We start from the raw sequence: 20,471 nt of genomic DNA on the forward strand, positions 1-20,471 counted from the left end.
TCTTTTAAAATAATTGCCAAATAAATAGAATAAAAACAAGTTTGTTGCTATGGGGACTGAATCACTCACACCCATCTCCTGTGTATTTTGAAGCAGGTATAAAACAGATGTTTGGCTACTATGATATTGTTTAGTCTTCAAAAACATCCACAAGTGTTTTCATCTGGCTACCACATTCATAAAGGAGACAGCATTCAAAAACAGGAAGAGATACAGGTCTGTGTGACTTCAAAGTTTATGACTGCTCTATTAATAAAAGTTCAGGTGGAATAAATGTAATTTATAATAGCAGATAAGTAAGACATTATAAACACAGTTATGCCACCCTGACCTCAATTATGCTATTCAATTCTTGTGTTGTGATTTCTTGGGCATTTGAAAGACAGACTTCAAGTTTGGCATGGTGATATATGCCTGAAATCTCAGTACCCAAGAGGTTGAAGTAGGTGCATTGACAGTAGAAAGACAGCCAGGGCTACATAGTGAGACCCTGCCTCGGAATAATTATAGCAATAATACAGAAGAAAATCTCAGACACCACTTATCTTTCAATTCTCATTTCCTATCTTATTTATGAGAAGGAAATTTGTGCATTTAACTGAGATGGGGTTTCACAAAATTTCTGAAAAGCTATCTTAAAGACACAATAGTTAAAAATTAAATGCCAGTTATTGTGTCCATGCAACATGCTGTATCCCTACGGACCTGTTCACCTGCACGCAGTTAATCCTGAGGTGTATAAATGTTTTCACTTTACAGAAATTTGTCATGTTTGGTTAAAGACTAAAACTTAAAATAGTTCCACTACACTTAAAGACCAGTGCTCTTAACTTTCTGTATGTTCTTATATGGGAGATGAAGATGTGAAGGTTCAAGAACATGAAGTAGTCTACTTAAATAAGTAATGAGGATGGAGAAAAAACAGAATCATCCCCAAAGTAGTGGAATACATATTCTCTTTTCCTCCCCACCCCATGTGGTATTTGTTTGTTTGAGAAAAAGTCTCACTATATAGCCCAGGTTGGCCCCAAACACATGGTGATCCTCCTACTTTAGCCAAAGTGCTGGGATTATAGATATGTGTCACCATGCCCAACATTCAAATAAATTCTCTTTAGCATTACCTCTTCTTAAACAAGACAAATGTAATGTTAAAGAAACAGAGCTTCAAGATGCTATCAGAGAGGAGGGATCACAAATCTTAATCATATAAAATCTTACCAATATGACTGATTTTCAGAGCTCCCTGCTTACCATGTGCTAGAGCATTCTGCTTATATTATCACACTTTTATGCATGACAAATTTTAGAGGCTAAGAGTTTTAAGTCTTAACATTATTCTAAAACTTTTGTCTGTCTAGATTCTTCAGAAAGCAACGGCTTATACACTATTAAACAGATAGCTTAGAAATTGTTGGGCCTGGTGGCATATGCCTTTAGTCTAAGCATTTGGGAGGCAGAAGCAGGCAGATTCTGGGAGACCAAGGCCAACCTGGTTAAGTTCCAGGCCAGTTGGTACTACAAGGATACCCTGTCTCAAAAAATAATTTTTAATTAAATGTATACATTTCCAGGAATTAAACACGCATCAACCTCTTACTGTTCAGCCTTAAAATCATACCTCCCTAGAGCAAAAATGGTATCAGTACATTTATTAGGTACCGCCCAAAAGATGAGAAACTTAGTTTCACAATGTGCTACATACACAAGAATCCAGCAATATAATGTTTTAATTCCAAGGATTCTAAAATGATGATCCCAACTCATATTTATTCAGAATACTGTATCATCCAGCCACCCTTTAAACAAACTAGCATACGAAATCTGCAAGCTACGAAAAACAGAAATGCTGCGAAGAATCAAGCATTTAATCATTAAAATACTTAATGGGGTGTGCTTTGGGTTGCTCTACAGTGAAAAAAACAGCATCTTTCATGCTGGGCCATGACCTGCATGACTCCACTTTACCAAATAGTGGTGTGTCCTATTTTGAGTGAAAAGGCTGTAGCAGAATGCCTCTGTATGTGGTCTGTGCAGGTAAACAACTACCATCTGTCCAGCACAGACCATGGCACAGGCTGACAGCTAGCTTACTCATGCTAAGTAAAATATTACCTATGAACTTACTGAAGGAAAACATGGACACATGGCATATCAAAGCCATATCAGAGAAACTAGGCCCAGGAACTCAAAAACACCAGACCAATGAAGGATGAAACTCCAACACTGGGTTGTATAAGAGGAAGGACACCTCACAATGACATATAGCAGTGCCCACCTACCTGGCATCAAACCATCAGGAGCAGGGTATTAAGAGATCAACCTATAGACAACTCCTGACTCTTCTGAGAGGCAGCTTGGCACAATCCTCATTTGACACACTTGTTTGCCACTCACCTGAACTATCTCTGTCCACCACTATCCCATAAGCTTTGTGACTGCATCCTGGATGTCTTACCTAACCAACTTAGCTGTCACTAACTGTACCAGTGCTCGCTTTTGTCTTTATAGGATCTCTGTAGTCGCCTTAAATTTTTCTTCACAGTCAATACCCTGTATCTTATTGTACAAGCTAGAACATGCAGTCTTAAGAGTTAATACTAAAATTGGAATAAAAGAATCTGTGAAAGTCAATAACCATGTGTCCATCAAGCAAAATAAGGAATATTTGGTGAATTATGTGTATGTATGTTTATGGGAGGCGAGTGCAATGCCTAAAGAGTTCAAAAGAAGGCACTGATCCCCTGGAGGTGGAGTAAAAGGAAGTTGGGAGCTGCCAGACCTGCTGGGAAACAAACATGGGTCCTCTGGAAGAACACCAAGTACTTTTAACCATGGAGCTATCGCTACAGCCCTATGAATGTACGTCATTCAATAAATTCTGAGACTGTGGAAAACAAACATAGCCATCTATGTCTATGATATAGCACACTCACAACACTAGTGTACACCTGCAATCCAAGCAGCACAGATGTGGTGGCAGGAGGACCATGAATCTGAAGCCACTCTCACTGCAAAGGCCTGTCTCAAACAAAAAAAGCCGTAAGAAATAACTGTCTAATGAATCAGTCATGTCTTCCTGTTATAATAGAATTCTACTGAAAGACTTTAATGAATTCATATTAATATCTTCATATTTTTTTAAATAAATGTCATATGTATAATTTGTGATATATATACAAAGGTAGCATCTTTTAAATTGTTCATGAATTCATAAGGCTTCCATTCTAACCACAGGAAAAAAAATTTCAATCTTTGCATACAAAAAATAGGGGAGGGTGGTCTAAACCCTTTGATTAAGAGTCACTATATGAAATTACAAAAGCACCATAAAAAATAAAAATAAAAAAGAAGAGGGCATGCATGATTATAAACTTTATGCCTTCCATCAGGCTGATAGTAAAAAGTCCAACTATAACAGTATAAAGATATATATAAAAAAGAAAAAGATTATTTATAAAACCATTTTTATCTGATTTTATCAAAACTCAATCTCTAAACAGAAGACACAAACAAATTAAAACAAAAATAAGTTAAGTATCTTAATTCAAAAAGTTGAAGATTAAACATATAGAGGGAAAAAGTTAATCAAATGGAAAATCATCAAAATGGAAAAAAAAAAAAAGAAAAAGAAAAACATCAGTTCCAGTAACCAGAATACATCTTTACCACATTTTAATCCTTACAAAAGTAACTAATGCGCACGTATACTGCTCTTGCTTAAATTTGGAAAAGCCAATGGCTAAATGTTGAATAGGAAGGAAGAAGAAAAATTTCATCCATGGAGTTCAGTTTAAACAGTTAAATGTAACATAACACCACTCTGTTTTCTGGATCTAAGCATTGTATGTTTTCTACATATAGGTCTTTTTTTCTAGAATATGTTCACATCTCTTATGGAAATATCACAATCATGCCAGACATGGTGGTACATGCCTTTAATCCCAGCACTCGGAAGGCAGAGGCAAGCAGATCTCTATGAGTTTGAGGCCAGCCTGGTCTACAAAGTGAGTTCCAGGCAAGCTGGAACTACAGAGAGACCCTGTGTCAAAGGATAAGGGGGAGGGGAGGGGAGGAAAGGGGAGGGAAGTGGGAGAGGAGGGGAGGGGAGAAGTTTCACAATCATCTTGGACAGAACAGTGTTAAGAATGTTTTTTAAATATAGTTACACCTATAAATTCCACAGACATGAGCACTGTTACTTCAGAATCACCCAGTTTAATTGAGAATAAATTCAGAATTTTTATGAAAGTGAAGCTTTCATTTCCTTTGTTAATGCTAATTTTTTTTTACTCTCGAACAATTTGGAAACAATGGCTTATTAGACAAACGTGATACTCAAGTATTTTAAAAATTCAATTCTGAATGACCTACCCCTTCTTGTTTAGTGAAGAGATCAAGGCAATCACTCAAAGCTACACACGTCTCTCTAGAGGCTTCAGAGATAACTTCAACTTTCTGAAGAAATGATGGAAGCATTTCTATAAACAAAATATAAATAATTAAAATGAGTAGGACTTTAAGTAATCGTAAAAGTGTTCTACAAGCACTAAAATATTTTTACATTTATTAATGTCACATGTCCTTCCTGCACCCCTAAGCAAAGCATAACCAATGGTATGCACTTTGGGCACTGTTAAACACCTAAGCGCCATCACATCAGTCAGTATGAAAAAGGGACAAAGCCTTCTACCACAGCTTATACCCTGCAAGGGGCGCTAAGATGTTAAAAAGTTTAGACAGGAACTGGACATCATATAATGTTTAAGGAAAGCAGTCATGAAGGACAGATAAGATACTTATGCCATTAGCATACTACTTTCATCATAGTCTGTGCTGAGTAATTTTATTCAAAAGCAAAGTTCTAAAAAGAGACAAAACAAATTCTGTAGTTGATATAGAGGCTAACGTATCAGAAGGCAGCATTATTCAACTTCCTCTAGCTCTAATTTGGAAAAATGTTTGGCATAACTTGGACTTTCCCAAATGTATCCTTATGGACGTCCACTACCTGTTAGTGTATGCTTAAGCTGGGGACAGAGACAGACATGGTAATGCTGGTACCTGACCCTGTCTAACGAAAAGACTCTTAAGCCATTTACTCACTAAAAATAAAAAGCAAAAGCAGAATGCTGATGAGAAAAACCTGCAAAAATGCACATTCACCACTTATATTAAGTAAAATGTCAATACTGTCAAGACTGACAAATAAAACCTTTAAATCTGTTCTTCTAACCAAACAAAAAATCTCAACATTTAAGAAAACTTCATTAAAATAAAACTAAGAAAAAGAAAGACAAGCCTGTAGCACTCTTTGTATTTCAAATAATCCTGACTTTAAAACTGTTAAGATCTAAATAAACAAAATCAACAAGCCAAAGAAATCAAATGAATCCAAATATCAAAAGATCAGCAGATATCAGGCTAGAAAACAACAGTGGGTCCCATGAAGATACAAACATCTGCAGACTGGGGTGGAATGATACATGAGAGAAAATAAAGCTTTTGGTCTCAAAGTTAATCAATCTACTGAAACACACAGGAAGTACCCATTATTTCAGGGTGATAAAACTGTAAATATTATTTTTCCTTAGAATTCAAGTAGTTTAAAAGTTTTCTACATAAGATTTAAACAAAAAGGGTCCTTTTTGGAAAATTACTTTTAAAATTTCTAAAACAAAAATGAGCAACAAAAGGAAAAAGTTGAGTAGATGAAAGAATGAGCAGCCTTTCTGTAATACCAGGATATGAAGACTGAACAGTGTTTCATTGCATTTTTCACTTTATGCAATAGAGTTTCCCGGTGATAACTATTCTGAGTAACAAAATAAAACTACTCCATTCTGAAATAACTAACTTTACATACTTTATCTTTCATTTTGGAACTTTGATATACATTGGGATGATTTATTCTCTACTTAGTTGTTAAATAGCAAAAGAAAGTACCATATGCTGGGTGCCATATGACTCCAGGAATAGCACCTCAACAGATGTCACACACGACTGTGGACTGAGCACTGTGAGAGGTATGAGACAAAAACAGACCCAGCCTCTGTCTTCCATAAATGTTCTGGGTAATCTAGTAATTTTCCACATTCATGACAAAGATGACAGTAAGATGGAATTATGGAGTTATTCAATTAAATACCATCACAGTCATCCCCAATAGACTTTTAGATAATTTGTACTTTAGATATTTGATTAATGTGAAACAAATATTAATTATCCAAACACATTGTAAGGAATACTTAAATATACTTCAACAAAACTCATTCTGGAAGCTTTCTACACAGACACAGACACACAGACACAGACACACACACAACCACACTACTGTTCACAACAGAACAGAATTACTCTGTCTCAGGATTTGGAGATATGGCTGAGAGGGAGAGACATGGCTAGCATGTCTGGGGTTCAATTCTCAGCTACACATACACAGGATTTCTATGGTAATCTAGGGTTAAAGCAAAGTCTTGAGACAAACATCCACTCCTGGTGTTGAAAAACTGATGAAGCTGACTTACGATACACTGTAGCACTGCACCAGGGGAATTCAGTGGCATGCTTCTCATATAAGGATCTTTACATAGCATTACAGGAAAAGAAATGGAACTACTAAGCTTCTAGAAAAGTGACCAACAAAAACACTGAAAATATGCTTTAGGCAGTTAATATTTAGAAACTAAATTCCCATGCATAAATGTAAAATGGCCAGTATGTTACCTTATTTGGCCTCCTATAAAAATCTGACTGCTAATTTTGAAGCAAAAAATTATTTTGTACTAAAAATATTTTTGAAGTCATAAAAGCTGCTAGAAGATCATATTGAAAAAACTTAACTTTAGAGACATAAAAAGCTCACAATCTGTCATTTTTCATGATTATACTGTACAATTTTTAATTGGCTAAGTTTTAAAAGCACTGAGAAAATACTTGTTTCTTTGTGTAACAAATTAAAATCCCAATTCAGGCAACCTCTACTATTCTATCACAGACAAAAATCCATGTTCCTTTAGAACATTTAAGATACCGCAATTGAATCTCTTTGAGCCAGACCATTTTCCCAGAAAAAGCCTTTTACTTCTATTCATTAGTTTCTCCATATATATACATATATATAAGTATATGTATGTCCTGCTTCAAATGTTGTCCTTCCTGAGAAGCCTTCCTTAAAGATCTCTGTGGGACACTGCCTCTCTCCTAGACAGCAACAATAACCAAAGCATTTGTAATCAAAGACGAAGGGCACTGTGCACATGCTGCACCGTCCCTCATAACCCTAACCCTCCTTGCCACCTGAAATGTCCAGCACTGAGCTTTGAACAAAAAAAAGGTTCTCATCAGGAATGAGGAAATTAACAAAATGATCATTTCATGATTTGTGGTGAAAATTCAAATGGTTTTTAGATTATTTCATTTTACATCAAAAGATTTGTGCTTTCAATTTTTTTAACATGATGAGGGCTAGCGCTATGGCTCAGCGGTTTAAGAGCATTGGCTGCCTTTCCAAAAGACACAGATTCGAATCCCAGCACCCAGATGGCAGCTAACAATAGTTTGTAACTCGAGTTCCAGGGGATCCAACACCCTCTTCTGACCTCAGCAGGCACTAAACACCACCAGTGTACTTGCAGACATGTATGCAACACACCCATATACATAAAAGAAAAAAAATTATCATGAAGTCATTTTCATTTGGAAATATTATAACTATTATTGCTGCTCCTACTGCTACTATACGTTTATTGGTTAGAGCAAATAAACGTGATTTTTAAAAAAATTTTTATTATTTTTAGTTTATGTGTATGAGTATACAGCCTGCATGTATGTAAGTGCACCTAGGTCGTGCAATGCCCATGAAGGTCAGAAGAGGCTGTTGAATCCCCTGGAACTGGAGTTAGGAGAGCTGTTAGCTACCACGTGGGTGCTGGGAATCGAACCTGGGTCCTCTGCAAGAGCAACCAGTGCTCTTAACCTCTGAGCCATCTCTCCAGCCCCCATAAACATGATTTTTTTTTTCAAAGCACCATTTTGTTTTTTAGTTTGAGGCACAGAAAATATGTATTTTGCCCATTTTGCAATGTTAACACTCAATTACTTCTATCATTTGGGATAATGTATTTTAAAAACAAAACCCAGATGAATGGCATCACATTTCTCACATTCCCTTACCTGTCTAGTAATAGTGTTATCTTTAATTTGTGTTTCTTTAATTCAACACAAGCAGAATAAATACTTCAAAACTAAGAAATATACTGACAAGACAAAAAATGTGAAATACAAAAATGAGTTTGTTTTTAATCTGTGGTTGGATTAGAAAGGAAATGAATATGACCAGATGCATGAAAGACCTCATCCAATCTGAATATAAGCAGGCATTTAAAAACTGAACTACAAAGGCAGCTCAGCAGCTAAAGCATGAGGACCACACAGCATAAGGACCCCTGTTCAAAGCCATTTGTCCCAGCACTGGACAAATGGAGACAGGTATAGATCCCAGGGGCTCGATGGCCAGCCAGTCAGCCTAGCCTACTTGGTAAACTCAAGGTCAATGAAAGACCCTGTCTGAAAAAACAAAGCGGATAGGTCCTAATAACCTCCGGTCTCATTATGCAAGTGCACACACAGGCACCACATAAACACACACAGAAAAAAATAAAAATAATTTTAAATTCTAACTTTAATACAAGATTAGAATTATATAAACTCAGAACACCAGTATTCTTTCCTCAAAATGGAGAAAATGAAAACCATCCAATCTTATAAAAACTGCTATGTAAAATTGTAACAAAAAAAAAAAACAGAGAAGTGCCATTATGTAACAAGAATCTTAATTTACCCATTAAGTTGAACATTTGTTTAACTTAAGATGTTAGTTTGAAAACAACCATCTACTAAATAAGTACACTAAAATGTTCCACATATTGGTCTCTGTATGTAATTTATAATAATTGAACTAAAAAGTATAAAATACATAGCTTAAAGTGACATGTATTAAATGGATTAAACAAGATACCAGTGATGTGATAGAACAAAAATACAAACAAGTTCAGTACTATTTGAAAATGTTCACCATTTAGTGATCATGGATTACAGAAGGCAAGTGAAGTCTGATAGACGAAGGACCAAGTTACATCTTAAAGAACATGTAGTATTCTACTGCTAAATATAAGCCCAGTAAAAGTCTTACCTAGAATACTAGTTCTAGGAAGAAGACAGTATCAGAACTAAGATCAGTGAGAGCTATAGAGAGGTGGGAAGAGTTCATCTACCATTTACTGAGTAGCAACCATGCAGCAGGAACCACTCTAGGCACTGGAGACAAAGGTTTAAGAATGACAGAAATAGTCTTTCCTTACAGAACTTCCTGTCAAGCAAGGAAAAGAGAAAATAAATAACTTGAGGATTTTTAGAAGGGGAAAAGGTAAAAATTAATCAGAAAAAGAATGAATAATTTAAAATATTTAGAAAAGACAGCACTAAGTCCAGGAGCCACTACGGGATCAAATGAAACAAATGCAGCCAGCAGAGCTAGGTGTGCAGCTTGTATTCTTTTGCAAACAAAAGTGAAATGAGGCGGTAACATTCATTTTAATCTTTCATTTTGACTGAATAAAATTTAAATCAAAAGCTATTGACTGGCTTGCATCACTCCTGACTGAATTGTCCAATGGGGCCCTCACCTAATGGTTATGACTTTATGAGACAAGTAGAATCAATGAAGTAAACAGTAATTAGGACAGAGCCATATATGACCTGACCAGGTCAGGGGAGGAGTCTTGGCAAGGTCTGTGCCATAAAGAACAAAGTGAGGAAAGAATTTGAGGATGTGTTAACAACGAAGTTCGATCATGTGTTTGAAAGAGTTCCAGAGTATGTTTGCCCAACTCTACAGACTTTGGCAGGCAAAGAACTGAACACTTAGTTACACAGGCATCCTGCCTCACCTGCTGGACTCCTTCCTCAACCTTGTGGCTTGCAAGAGAGCTCAGACCAAGGATAGAGGCTTCCTTCCAGTGGCAACTGTTGTGGCCTATACCTTTCCCTGTTTTCCTGCCTTTTCTGAGGCCTAACAAGGTTAGGCCTGCCAAGAAACAGGAATAGAAAAACGAAGTTACATTAAGGATTCCTTAAGGTATGATGGAGAAAACAAAGAATGGCCTGGACACCAATGAACACCACTTAGAGATACCAAGAAGGTTGTAGAAACTACATGTAAGAGGGAAGGTGAATTCCTACTTCATACCTTATAAACAAGGTATGCTGAGAGAACCAGACACGTAAGAAAAAGTTTATGCTGCTGAACAGAGTGCAAGGAAGGAAGAGGTGAGATGAGACTGCTAAACTCAGTAGACCCAGGTCATAAAGTCAGTCAACTTAGACTTTGTGCTATACCCTAAGGCATTAAGGCTTCTGCTAAGTCTAGAACAAGGCCTGATTTGTGGAGACTTTCTAACTCCACTAGGGAATAATCCATGGGGACAGATGAAGGAAGCACTGCTGCTTTTTGTGGGAAAGGTAACTATGGTCTACCTCAGAATACAAGGGCAGAGGGAAGGGAAGGCCAGTGACATGTACAACGCAGGACTAATGACAACATGTGTGCAGGCAAAGAGAAATGAAAGACAACCCCAAGGTTTGAGCTTAAGAAGTAGTGTGAGGGCTGGAGAACTGGTGCAGCTGTTAAAGGCTCAGGCTCACAACCAGAAGACAAGAACTGTGAATTGAGGTGATTAAGATGAAGAACAACAGAAATAGCATGAGGATAAATAAAGATAAGAAAAAGGTACATGGAAAATAAAAGTTTTTTTAATTGTAGGCTAGAAACTTCTATCAATCTGCCCTTTTTAAAAAAAATACTGATTTATTTTTATTTTTTGTGTATGAATGTATTGCCTGCATATGTATAAATGCACCTGTGTTGTGCAGTGCCCACATGTTAGCTGCCATGTGGGTGCTGGGATCTGAACCCGGGTCTTCTGTAAGAACAGCCAGTGCTCTTAACCACTGAGCCATCTCTCCATCTGCTAATCTGCCCCTCTAAATAGGAAAACAACATGGAGTTGAACCCCTTAATTTCAGCAGCCAAGCTAATGTGAATGTCCTCAGTAACGTCTACCCTACATGGTGGATCAGGTTATAAATCTGCTAGCTTTTCCAGTGTGCAGATCACATGACAAAAGTAAAGCTAGAATTCCTGGCTTATTCTAGCCTCTTTATTGGTTCTAGTCCCTGTGGTCAGGCTGCCTAGAACCAAATACTGACTGGTTTTCATTAGCCATTAGTCAAGGTACCTAATATTCTTTGTGCCTCAGTCAGCTTGCCCATAAAATAACAGCAGTATGAACTACATAGGACTGTTAAAGGGAAAAAAGTAACAGAATCTACACTATATAACAAGTGGCTACACGTGTTTGTTCTTATACAAGATAATTCATATAATAATAATATGCTTTGTATTAGGAAGAATACAGGACACTTACAATCCCTAACAGACCAGGTTGATCACAATCATCCAACCAACCCCATCTCATCAAGATATTGAATAAAATAGTAAAAAAGTAACACGCAGCAGAGCTTGAAAGAAGGAAAACTCAGATATGTGAGAAATTAGAAATCAAGAGTGATATGACAGGCTACAGTGAGCAAGGTAAGGACAGAGGTGGGTCACAGACAGAATGTGTACCCAGAGACTAAGAGGGTTTATGTACATATACAAGACGAGTTCTGAGGTTTTCCTTTCTAAGACTATGGATTAAGACCTTGTAATGAAACAAACATACACACACGCACACACAAACACTCACATGTGCACACACATACGCATACAGGCAGAGGAGATTTGCCGTTGGGTCCAGCAGTAAAGAAAGGCATGTTGCATCTTCTCCATTGCTCTGAGTGAGAATCAGAATAGCTGGGAATCCCTAGGCCTGTGACTCATCTAGGTATAAAATCCAGAGGAACTTTTGCAGCCTCAACAGGAACAGACATAAAACCATCCTGTAGGGTCACCTCACCATCCAGGAAGCAGGGAAAACACAAGCCCCACTGCAGCACTCCCAATAAAGATCCATGAACCACGACAACCAGAGTTACAGGGGCATTCTGAATGGAGCTTGAAGTTGGTATCTGTCCAGCTATCAGAGGTACAATTAGAAATGCATGTACATCACAAAAATCATGTTGCTATGGAAAAAACAAATATTTTTACATTTAATTTGTATATACATGTATGTGTGTAGGTATGTACATGACATGGCACACATGGGGAGGTCAAAGGACAACTTGAGTGTCTGTTCTCTCCTTCCACCATGTGGTTTCCAGGGATTAAACTCAGGTCACTCAGGTTGTCAACACCATTATCCACAAGCCATCTTGCAGGCCCAGAAAAATAACAAGTTTTAAAACCACCATCAATAGTTTCTAGAATTATGAAGTCATTAAGACTAAGAATTGGAAAATTAAAGGATTAAAACAGAAGAGGAATCAAAACCAAGCAAGAAACTAGACAACAGTTCTGAGGAACGATTCCGAATGCAACACAGGAGTGGCACAGCTCCATGGAGGTCCTGCTGAGCATAGGCAAGGCCCTGAACCCTGGCTCCAGCATGAAGAGTCAAACCAGGGACAGCAGATCAGACAACACAGAAAAGCAGAAATGCTCTAAGAAGCTAAGAGGCAGGAGATAAAGCGTGAAAGCTCCACACCTGTCTGCTGTCATTCTCTGCTGCCCAAGGAGGAAGAATGAAAATTTGAACAAGAGTTGAAAACTTTTCTCTACTGAAATGACTAACATGTCTGTAAGTTTTAACAGGAACTTGATAGGCAAAGTGTCCCATGCCTTTAATTACAAGCACTTAAGAAACAGAGGTGGGGCTGAAGAGATAGCTCAGCAGTTAAGAGCACTGGCTGCTCTTGAAGAGGACCCAGGTTTGATTCTCAGCACCTTCGTGGCAGCCAACAACCATCCAAGACTCCAGTTCCAAGGGAATTCAATGCCCTCTTCTGACCTCTGCAGGTATTGCATGACATGGGTGCACTTGCCTACAGGCAAGGAGTATACTCATACACATAAAATAAAAGTAAAATATTTTTTAAAAAGAAGCAAAGGCAGGTGGATCACTGTGAGTTCAAGGCCAGCATGGTCTGCATAGCAAGTTCCAGGCCAGCCAGGGATACATAGGGGGACCCTGTGTCAAAACAAAGCAAAACCAACAGGAACTCAAAGATATACACAGAATGACAAAATCCAAACCTACAAATAGAATAAGACTGCAGAACAAAGACAGTGAAAATGTTTGCATCACCAAGAAAGGCAGAAAAAAGGATAGACTGTCTAGAAAGTGTCACATGCAGAATGCTAGAAGAAGGTGGAATTACTTTTTCAAAATGTAGATAATGAAGTCTGGGGATGTTGTTCAGTTGGTAAAGTGCTTGTTGAGAATGTAGACCTTTGAGTCAATCCCCAGCATCATAAAAGGAAAAAAAAGGGATAACCAATGAGGGCAAAAGACATACAGAAAAAATAAATGTAATAAAAATTTTAAAAAGAAAAATAGTGACTCCAGAGGGCAGGAGAGGGATATTTAAAAAATCACAGTGGGGATCCCTACTGACCAGAATTCAAGCTACCCCTGTTTGCCTGGCTGCTTCCGGTTTTTCGAAGGCCTCAGTGACTTGTATGACCTTATAGTTATTAACCAGACAGAATGAATCCACTACCTTTCTCTCTCAACTCAGAGAAACAAGTTGCAAATTTATAAGCTAGGTAAGTAAGTCATTCATTTCCTTCACCACAGGGAGAGAAGGACGGAGAGTACAGGGGAGGGGAAGGGAAGGGTGGGGGAAGAAGAGTAGACAAAGTCTAGAAGGTGATAAAGGAACATGAAGCTAAGCATAGGGGTGGCAAGTACTGAGAGGAGCTGAGAGTCCAGAGAGGAAGCATTATCAGACGACACTGGAGGGGAAAGTCAACATGCCTGAAGGCTGAGACTCTGAAGAGAGACTACTTTCAAAGGAAGGGAAGGCTGGGTAAACCCCAGACCAACAGTTACCATCCCGGAACATGGAGGGGACAGTACTAAGCTCATGGGACAGGTAGAAGCAGCCAACAGCACAGTTAGAACACAGCCCAGGAACAGGTGCTAGCAGCCAGGCAGGCTCCTTGCTGCCCTTTTAGAAGACTAGTACTATGCCTTCAACATTAGGTTTTTTTTTTCAGCTAAGGGTCTTTGAAGAAACAAAATGGCTTACTCTATTTGTGTGACTTGGAAAAACTTGGCTTAGTGATGCTAGATCCTCTGCCCACAGAAGTGAATCTCCCACCTTTCCTTCTTGCACTGCGCATGCCCAGAAACATAAACCTAAAGTTTATGTGTTTTCTATACAAATCTGCACAGGTCTCCTGACAAAATCCCCTGGCTCTCCCTGTTCAAGGACAGCACTGCTTTCAGGTGATGCCAGTGCTTTCCCTTACTCAAGTATAAGCCTCTCTTCACTCTTATCTCCTGGTGTCCTATGGCCATGCACTCACTAAGACACAGGCCTACTGTGTTCTACACAGAGGTGGCACACATAAACCCCTGATCTTACTTCTACTGTCCTTTCCACAGGGCCCTGATGAGGCCCTGATGGTCCAGCTTGCTGAACCATCAGTTGTCCGAGTACAAGTCGGTCGTGGTAATGCAGTTTTGATGCAGAAGGCATGGAAGGGGTAGATGTGGAAGAGCAAACCAGCACAGGTGGCAAAAGATTGCATTAGTTAAATGTATTTCAAAATAGTGTTATCAAAACCAAAACAGAGGCTGGAGATGGCTCAGAGGGTAAAGGTGGCTACTGCCAAGCCTGACAACCTGAGTTCAATCCCCAGAATTCACATAGATATAAGGAGAGAAACGATTCCAACAAGTTGTCCTGAGCACCACACAGAGGCCATGACCCAAATGTGCGCACACATACAAAAATAGAATAAAAAAGAGTAAAATATACAGTTAAACAAAATGGCAAGGGGTCAAGAGTGAGACTTTAGGGAAGTTCCCCCCTCCTCTTTACCTTCAGCCATGTCACACTCTTTAATCATTTTGAGAAAGTTGGAAATCTCCCTATCTAGCCTCTGCTGACATGCTTGTGCTCTCTGGAAGAAAAACAGAGATAAAATTAAACCAATAAGAGCTTTAAAAGAAATTTACTTATGCTTTAATGTCTCTATCAAAGCTTGCAATTCAGATATACGTAAGGAAATTCTTTAGAAAAACATGAACATGAATGTACCATTTATTTAATCAAATAGTTTAATAAAAGTATTCAACTCTAAATACATTCAACATCTGGTCATGTAGATACCATACAACTGCATTAATTAACAACATTCTCTCATTCCATGCATATATGAAATAGGTTTCTATGATTTGTCTGATTAAATTCAAAAAGAAACTGTAAAATGCATTTCTTAAGGATACATTTTTTAAACTATTTTTGTCAAAAGAATATCCAGATGGTCCTAACATTTGGAAATCACAAGCTGATTTTTCATTTAGCATTTTAAATACACACAGCCACCACCCACATCATCAGACCAAGCAGGACATTTTCTTAGCAAATCGAAGCTTATGAAAATAAGGCCCCATCAATTATGGAAAGTGTTCTTCCTTGAAAATTTTAAGTTCTATATAGTAAGACCCCAAAGAGTAAAATCTGAATATGAAAATTGATGATCTAAGCTTCATCCCAGCCTACTGCAGATTCAAAGTACAGGATGAAAATCACTGCTGAGTTAAAAGTTGGTTCTACACAGCTTCCCTTAAAGAGCTGGGAAGAATAAGCAAGAGAATCATAGTGGTGAACTGCCTGGCTATGGCAATTTAAAATATCTATTCCAAGAAGCTTGATCTTGTAAATGTTAGTTAGAATCACAATGCCACAGGCAGAACAATGGATTTAGCCTTATGAAACTTCCCTGCTTTGAACTTGTGACCTCCACTGGCCAATCACAGAACATTTGCTCAGAACTGAACCTACTGTAGCTGTGTGCCAAGGTGATACAGGTAAGTACTCTTTTCTCCTATTTCAATTTATAAATGTTTTAGTTCTTATGAAGCTCAGCTCAACCACAGTAGAATTATTCATGGGACCACATTAGTGACAGGCAATGTTCTCTTTTAAATTTGTATTATCCCTTTTGTTTTGAGACTTCTAATGACATCTAAATATAACTCATGCTTATGCATTTGAGAGGAGAATCCTTACTACATGTAATTTGAAACCCCCATAAAAAGAATTGGTATGATTGCTAATTTTTTCAGACACCACTTGTGAATATAGGTTGAAGGTGAGGGAAATCTATCTCGAAACATGCACTGCAACCAAATGCATCACTCATGATTTATTCATAGAAGGTCATCATCCTTGCTCTGTGCTCATTAAATATTCCTGCTCGTGGACAAGTCAACTCTGCTGTTTTCTTGTTTCCTTTCTATGGGGAAAAGTTGGCTGGACCCGTAAAAGTGAGCAGTGGGGGTTCAGCTGCAGACTGCAAATCTACTACATGATATAGCTCCTGAAGTTCTTGCTGAAGGCAGGAAATACCCTCCATGGCATCGCTTTCAAGCACTGGAATCACATTCATCCTCCCTTAGTCTATCTATCTGAAAGTTTAAAATGTCACGTCCTTGCTCAATGGTTTAAAAAGGTCTACAGGAAGTCAGCTAAAGAGTTGACACATGCAGTGTTAACACAGGTACAGCACATCTCTTCAAGATGAACAATTTAGTGAAATTTACTTGCCACAAAAAGGACAGATTATCAGTACAATAAAATACAGCACATTCTATAATGTGCTATTATCTCCCCTTAATCGTTATCAAAGACAGAAAGTTAACACTGGGCTAGGCATGGTAACCACACATCTAACAATCCTGCAAAACTGAGGCAGGAATATAATGAGTTCTTGGCCTGCCTGGGCCAAACAGTGAGACCTTGTTTCAAAAAAAAAATTAAATAATGCTTGTGGTATCTGGCATGGTATGTCATATGCCACTGACCTTATGTCAGGGAAGCTGTAAATTCTAATTTTGATTTATTCACTGCACATAAATAAGGTTCCATTATAAGCTATGTCTTAACACTGAGATCCTCCAGTATTTTTAACTTTCTCCACTTCATCTGGGCAGAGCACCTACACAGCAAGGATGATGGCCATGAGTAGAGAGGCCCAGCAGATGGGACAGCACCAACAGTGAGCAGTCAAGCCCAACCCCATCTCCTGCTTCAACTTCTGTCCATACATACTTTAGTTACCACTTTTCCCTGAGTGCAGACGATGCTCAGCTACCTTGTCCTGACTTGGAGAGCTACTTAAAACTGTGTAACAGGAGTGCACCACTCCAGGAGAGGAGGGGGGGTGTAATTCCAGGGTATTTGCTAGCAAAAAAAAAATAAAAAAAAATCACATTTGATTAGTAAGGAACAGAAGTACATTGCTTAGCATTCAACAATAAAAAGGAACTACTTGTGCATCCAACATTATGGGGAGGAATGGAAGCAGACAGACAAGGAAAATCACATACAGCTCAATCTCATTCACAGGACATTCTAGAACAGGCAGACTGACAACGCGAACAGCACTGGTATCACAAGTGTCAACAGGTCAGCAGCTGTCTTAGACAAAGCATTCTCCAGAAACAAGAGCAAGGGAACTTTTTGAGGAGATGATCTGTACTTTGATAGGTGCCAAGGTCATACAAGGCATACATTTGCAAAATAGGTCCAGTTAAAGATGTAAAATGAGCTCACCTTACGGTAGACCTAGTGGACAGACTTCCACTGGGGAACGGCTGGGGACACTGACAACCCAGTGAACCTTAACAGGGATGACCGAATATACGGGCTCCAGTGAACTGTGTGGGGGACTATGGGAGGGTGCCAGTGGAGACAGGGTGTAAAGATGATTAAGATTGTTTAAGCTGTTCTGTATGAAATACACACCCCCAAAAAAATCAATTAAAAAATGAAAAACATTATAGTCCAAAAATATTAATTCTACCTTTTAAAACAACATATTTTAGAAGTTAATGACTTTCCTCTTTGTAGAAAATTGCACTGCAAAGAGAGGTACCTAGTGGTCCATCTATAAGTCTGTCTGACTCCAGTCAGATCTACCTCAAGGCAAGCCCCATGCCCCATCTTCCCTTGCTGGAAGTAAGCCACAGCACACTTTTCATTCTTCTGACACCTGGGAATTCTGGCCCTTCTTTGCAATTATCTTACTGTTTTATGTTATGATACTTACAGAAAAATAGAGAATAAAATTACCAGCAAGAACAGTAGCCCTCCCTCACACACCTGCCTGCCAGTCCCAGGGCCCCTGCTTTGCCCTTTCCAACCCCAAAGCAGAAACTGTTGTTTCTCATCTTCCGATGAATGCCTGATGCCTACACAAACATGTACGGACATCCTGCCACCCTGCTTTATTTTCTCCCAAGTAATACTGAGGGCAAATAAGTAGAGAAGGGTTTCCTTTCACTTAGGAAATACTGACTAAATTTTAAATCATTTGGCATAGTTTTATTTTGTTTACATCCATCTATGTGTGTTTCTATATGTGTCTATGTACATCGCTATGTGTGTCTCTATGTGTGTATGCACACATCAGTACAGGTGCTTAAGGCAGCCAGAAGAGAACATCAGATCCCCTGAGCTGGAGTTACAAGGGTAGGCGATGGGAACCAATCCGAACTCTAGTCCTGTGTAAGAGCAGCAAGTACGCTTAACCTCCGACGCATTGATCCTGCCCCCAATTTCCAATAGTCTTACTGCCATTATTGTAAATGTGCTAAATGTTACTTTCATAAAATTCACTGATCAGAGAATTATGCTTAAGGTTATCACATTACACATTAAGCTTTAACATAACAGTAAAAAACAATCCTCAATAAATCCTAGCAAATGTCTTCAACAAGTCATGGAAAAGCTCAAATTCTCTTATGTTCTATCATAAATCAAGAACAGACTGAGCCCCAAATCCCTTTTCATCTAAGATTAGCAGTACTTATGTCAACAAAAGTCTTTTTTTTAATCCAACATAAGTGAAATTTATTGAATACATAATGGTATACTATATTAGAACACTATTTAACCATTAAATAATGATGCTGTATATGGAAATGCATTCACAGGAGAAATATTCACAATAAATGGTTAACTGGAAACAACCCAAACCACAAAATGGCATTACTCTACCATTCTCTTTGGTATAGCAAACTATATGCAATATTAAACATCTAAGAAGATGTGTGTGAGGATTTTTTTTAATGTTATGTGTTTTTACCATAATTACAGAGTCTTTAAAGTTTTCTTTTTTTTTTTTTTTTTAGCTACGTTACTGCTCTTTTTGAAGCAGGGTCTCCCTGTAGCCCCAGCTGTCCTGGAACTCACTATGTGGACCAGGCTGGCCTTGAACTCACAGAGATCTGCCTGCCTCTGCCTCTGGAGTGTTGGGATTAAAGGCATGTGCTACCAAACCCGACTCGTGAGATGTCTTTTAAGAGGGAATTTTCTTTAAGGTATTACTTTCTTTTTCTAGCTTAAAGCAATAAATGTCGATCTTCAAAGTGATGCTGCTCTGCAAGTGGACATTTCTGATGCCCTCAGTGAAAGGGATAAAGTCAAATTTACAGTTCACACAAAGGTAAATGGGGCTTTGTATTTTGTGTTACTTTAAACATGCTAATGTTACATATGTAATGTGTTGATTGGAACTTGTGCGTTTTTAAAAGGTTTATTTGTATGTGTGTGAATGTTTTGCTTGCATGTACGTGTATGCACTACATATGTGCAGTGCCCAAAGACAAGAAAAGGATGTCAGATCCCCTGGAATTGCAGTTACGGACAGTCGTGAGCCTCCATGTGGGTACTGGGAACTAAACCTAGGTCCTCTGTAAGAATACCCAGTGCTCTTAACCGCTGGGCCATCTCTCCAGTTCTATGGAGTGTGAGTTTTAAATGCAATCAGAAAGAAGCACAGTTTGTAATTCACTGTTATTTTAAGAAACTGGTTTAGAGAAGTTAGTTATTTTTTTTATTTATGTATTAATTTTATGTGTATGAGTGTATTGCCTGCATGTATAAAAGTGTGCCCATGTTGTAAAATGCCCATGGAGGTGAGAAGAGAGTTTGGAGAGCATCAGATTCCCTGAACTGGAATTACAGACTGTTGTTAGCAACCATGTGGATGCTGGGAATCAAACCTGGGTCCTCTGCAAAAGCAGTAAGTGCTCTTAACCACTGAGCCATCTCTCCAGCCACTAGGAAGTTACTTTTTGAAGATTAGCTCTTAGGTATTACAGCACCTAGACATAATGTAAATTTAATTTCTAGGTTTATATGAGGGTGGGTGTATTATCTTTTGTACTAGACAGTAAACCTATGGCTTTGGGGGGTAGATCTTCACTGTACCACCGATCTACATCTTG

At 38.4% G+C, this 20,471-nt stretch overlaps 1 protein-coding gene across 5 annotated transcripts in view; it reads right to left on the bottom strand.

Annotated features, from left to right (window-relative positions):
* Osbpl1a (oxysterol binding protein like 1A) overlaps positions 1 to 20,471 on the bottom strand; it is a 262,262-nt gene that overhangs the window by 139,086 nt on the left and 102,705 nt on the right. For 4 of the 5 annotated variants that reach the window (XM_029570707.1, XM_029570706.1, XM_008847619.3 and 1 more), the window contains 2 exons: positions 15,055 to 15,136; positions 4,375 to 4,481 (listed from right to left, as the gene is read on the bottom strand). The exons of the other annotated variant lie outside the window; for it this stretch is intronic. In XM_029570707.1, the coding sequence (XP_029426567.1) occupies positions 4,375 to 4,481; positions 15,055 to 15,136 (189 nt within the window). The remainder of the gene's footprint in view (positions 1 to 4,374; positions 4,482 to 15,054; positions 15,137 to 20,471) is intronic. 5 annotated transcript variants of the gene reach the window in all.

Source organism: Nannospalax galili, unplaced genomic scaffold (genome assembly GCF_000622305.1).
Source record: "Nannospalax galili isolate Female #2095 unplaced genomic scaffold, S.galili_v1.0 scaffold162, whole genome shotgun sequence".
In the NCBI taxonomy this organism is placed as follows: domain Eukaryota; kingdom Metazoa; phylum Chordata; class Mammalia; order Rodentia; family Spalacidae; genus Nannospalax; species Nannospalax galili.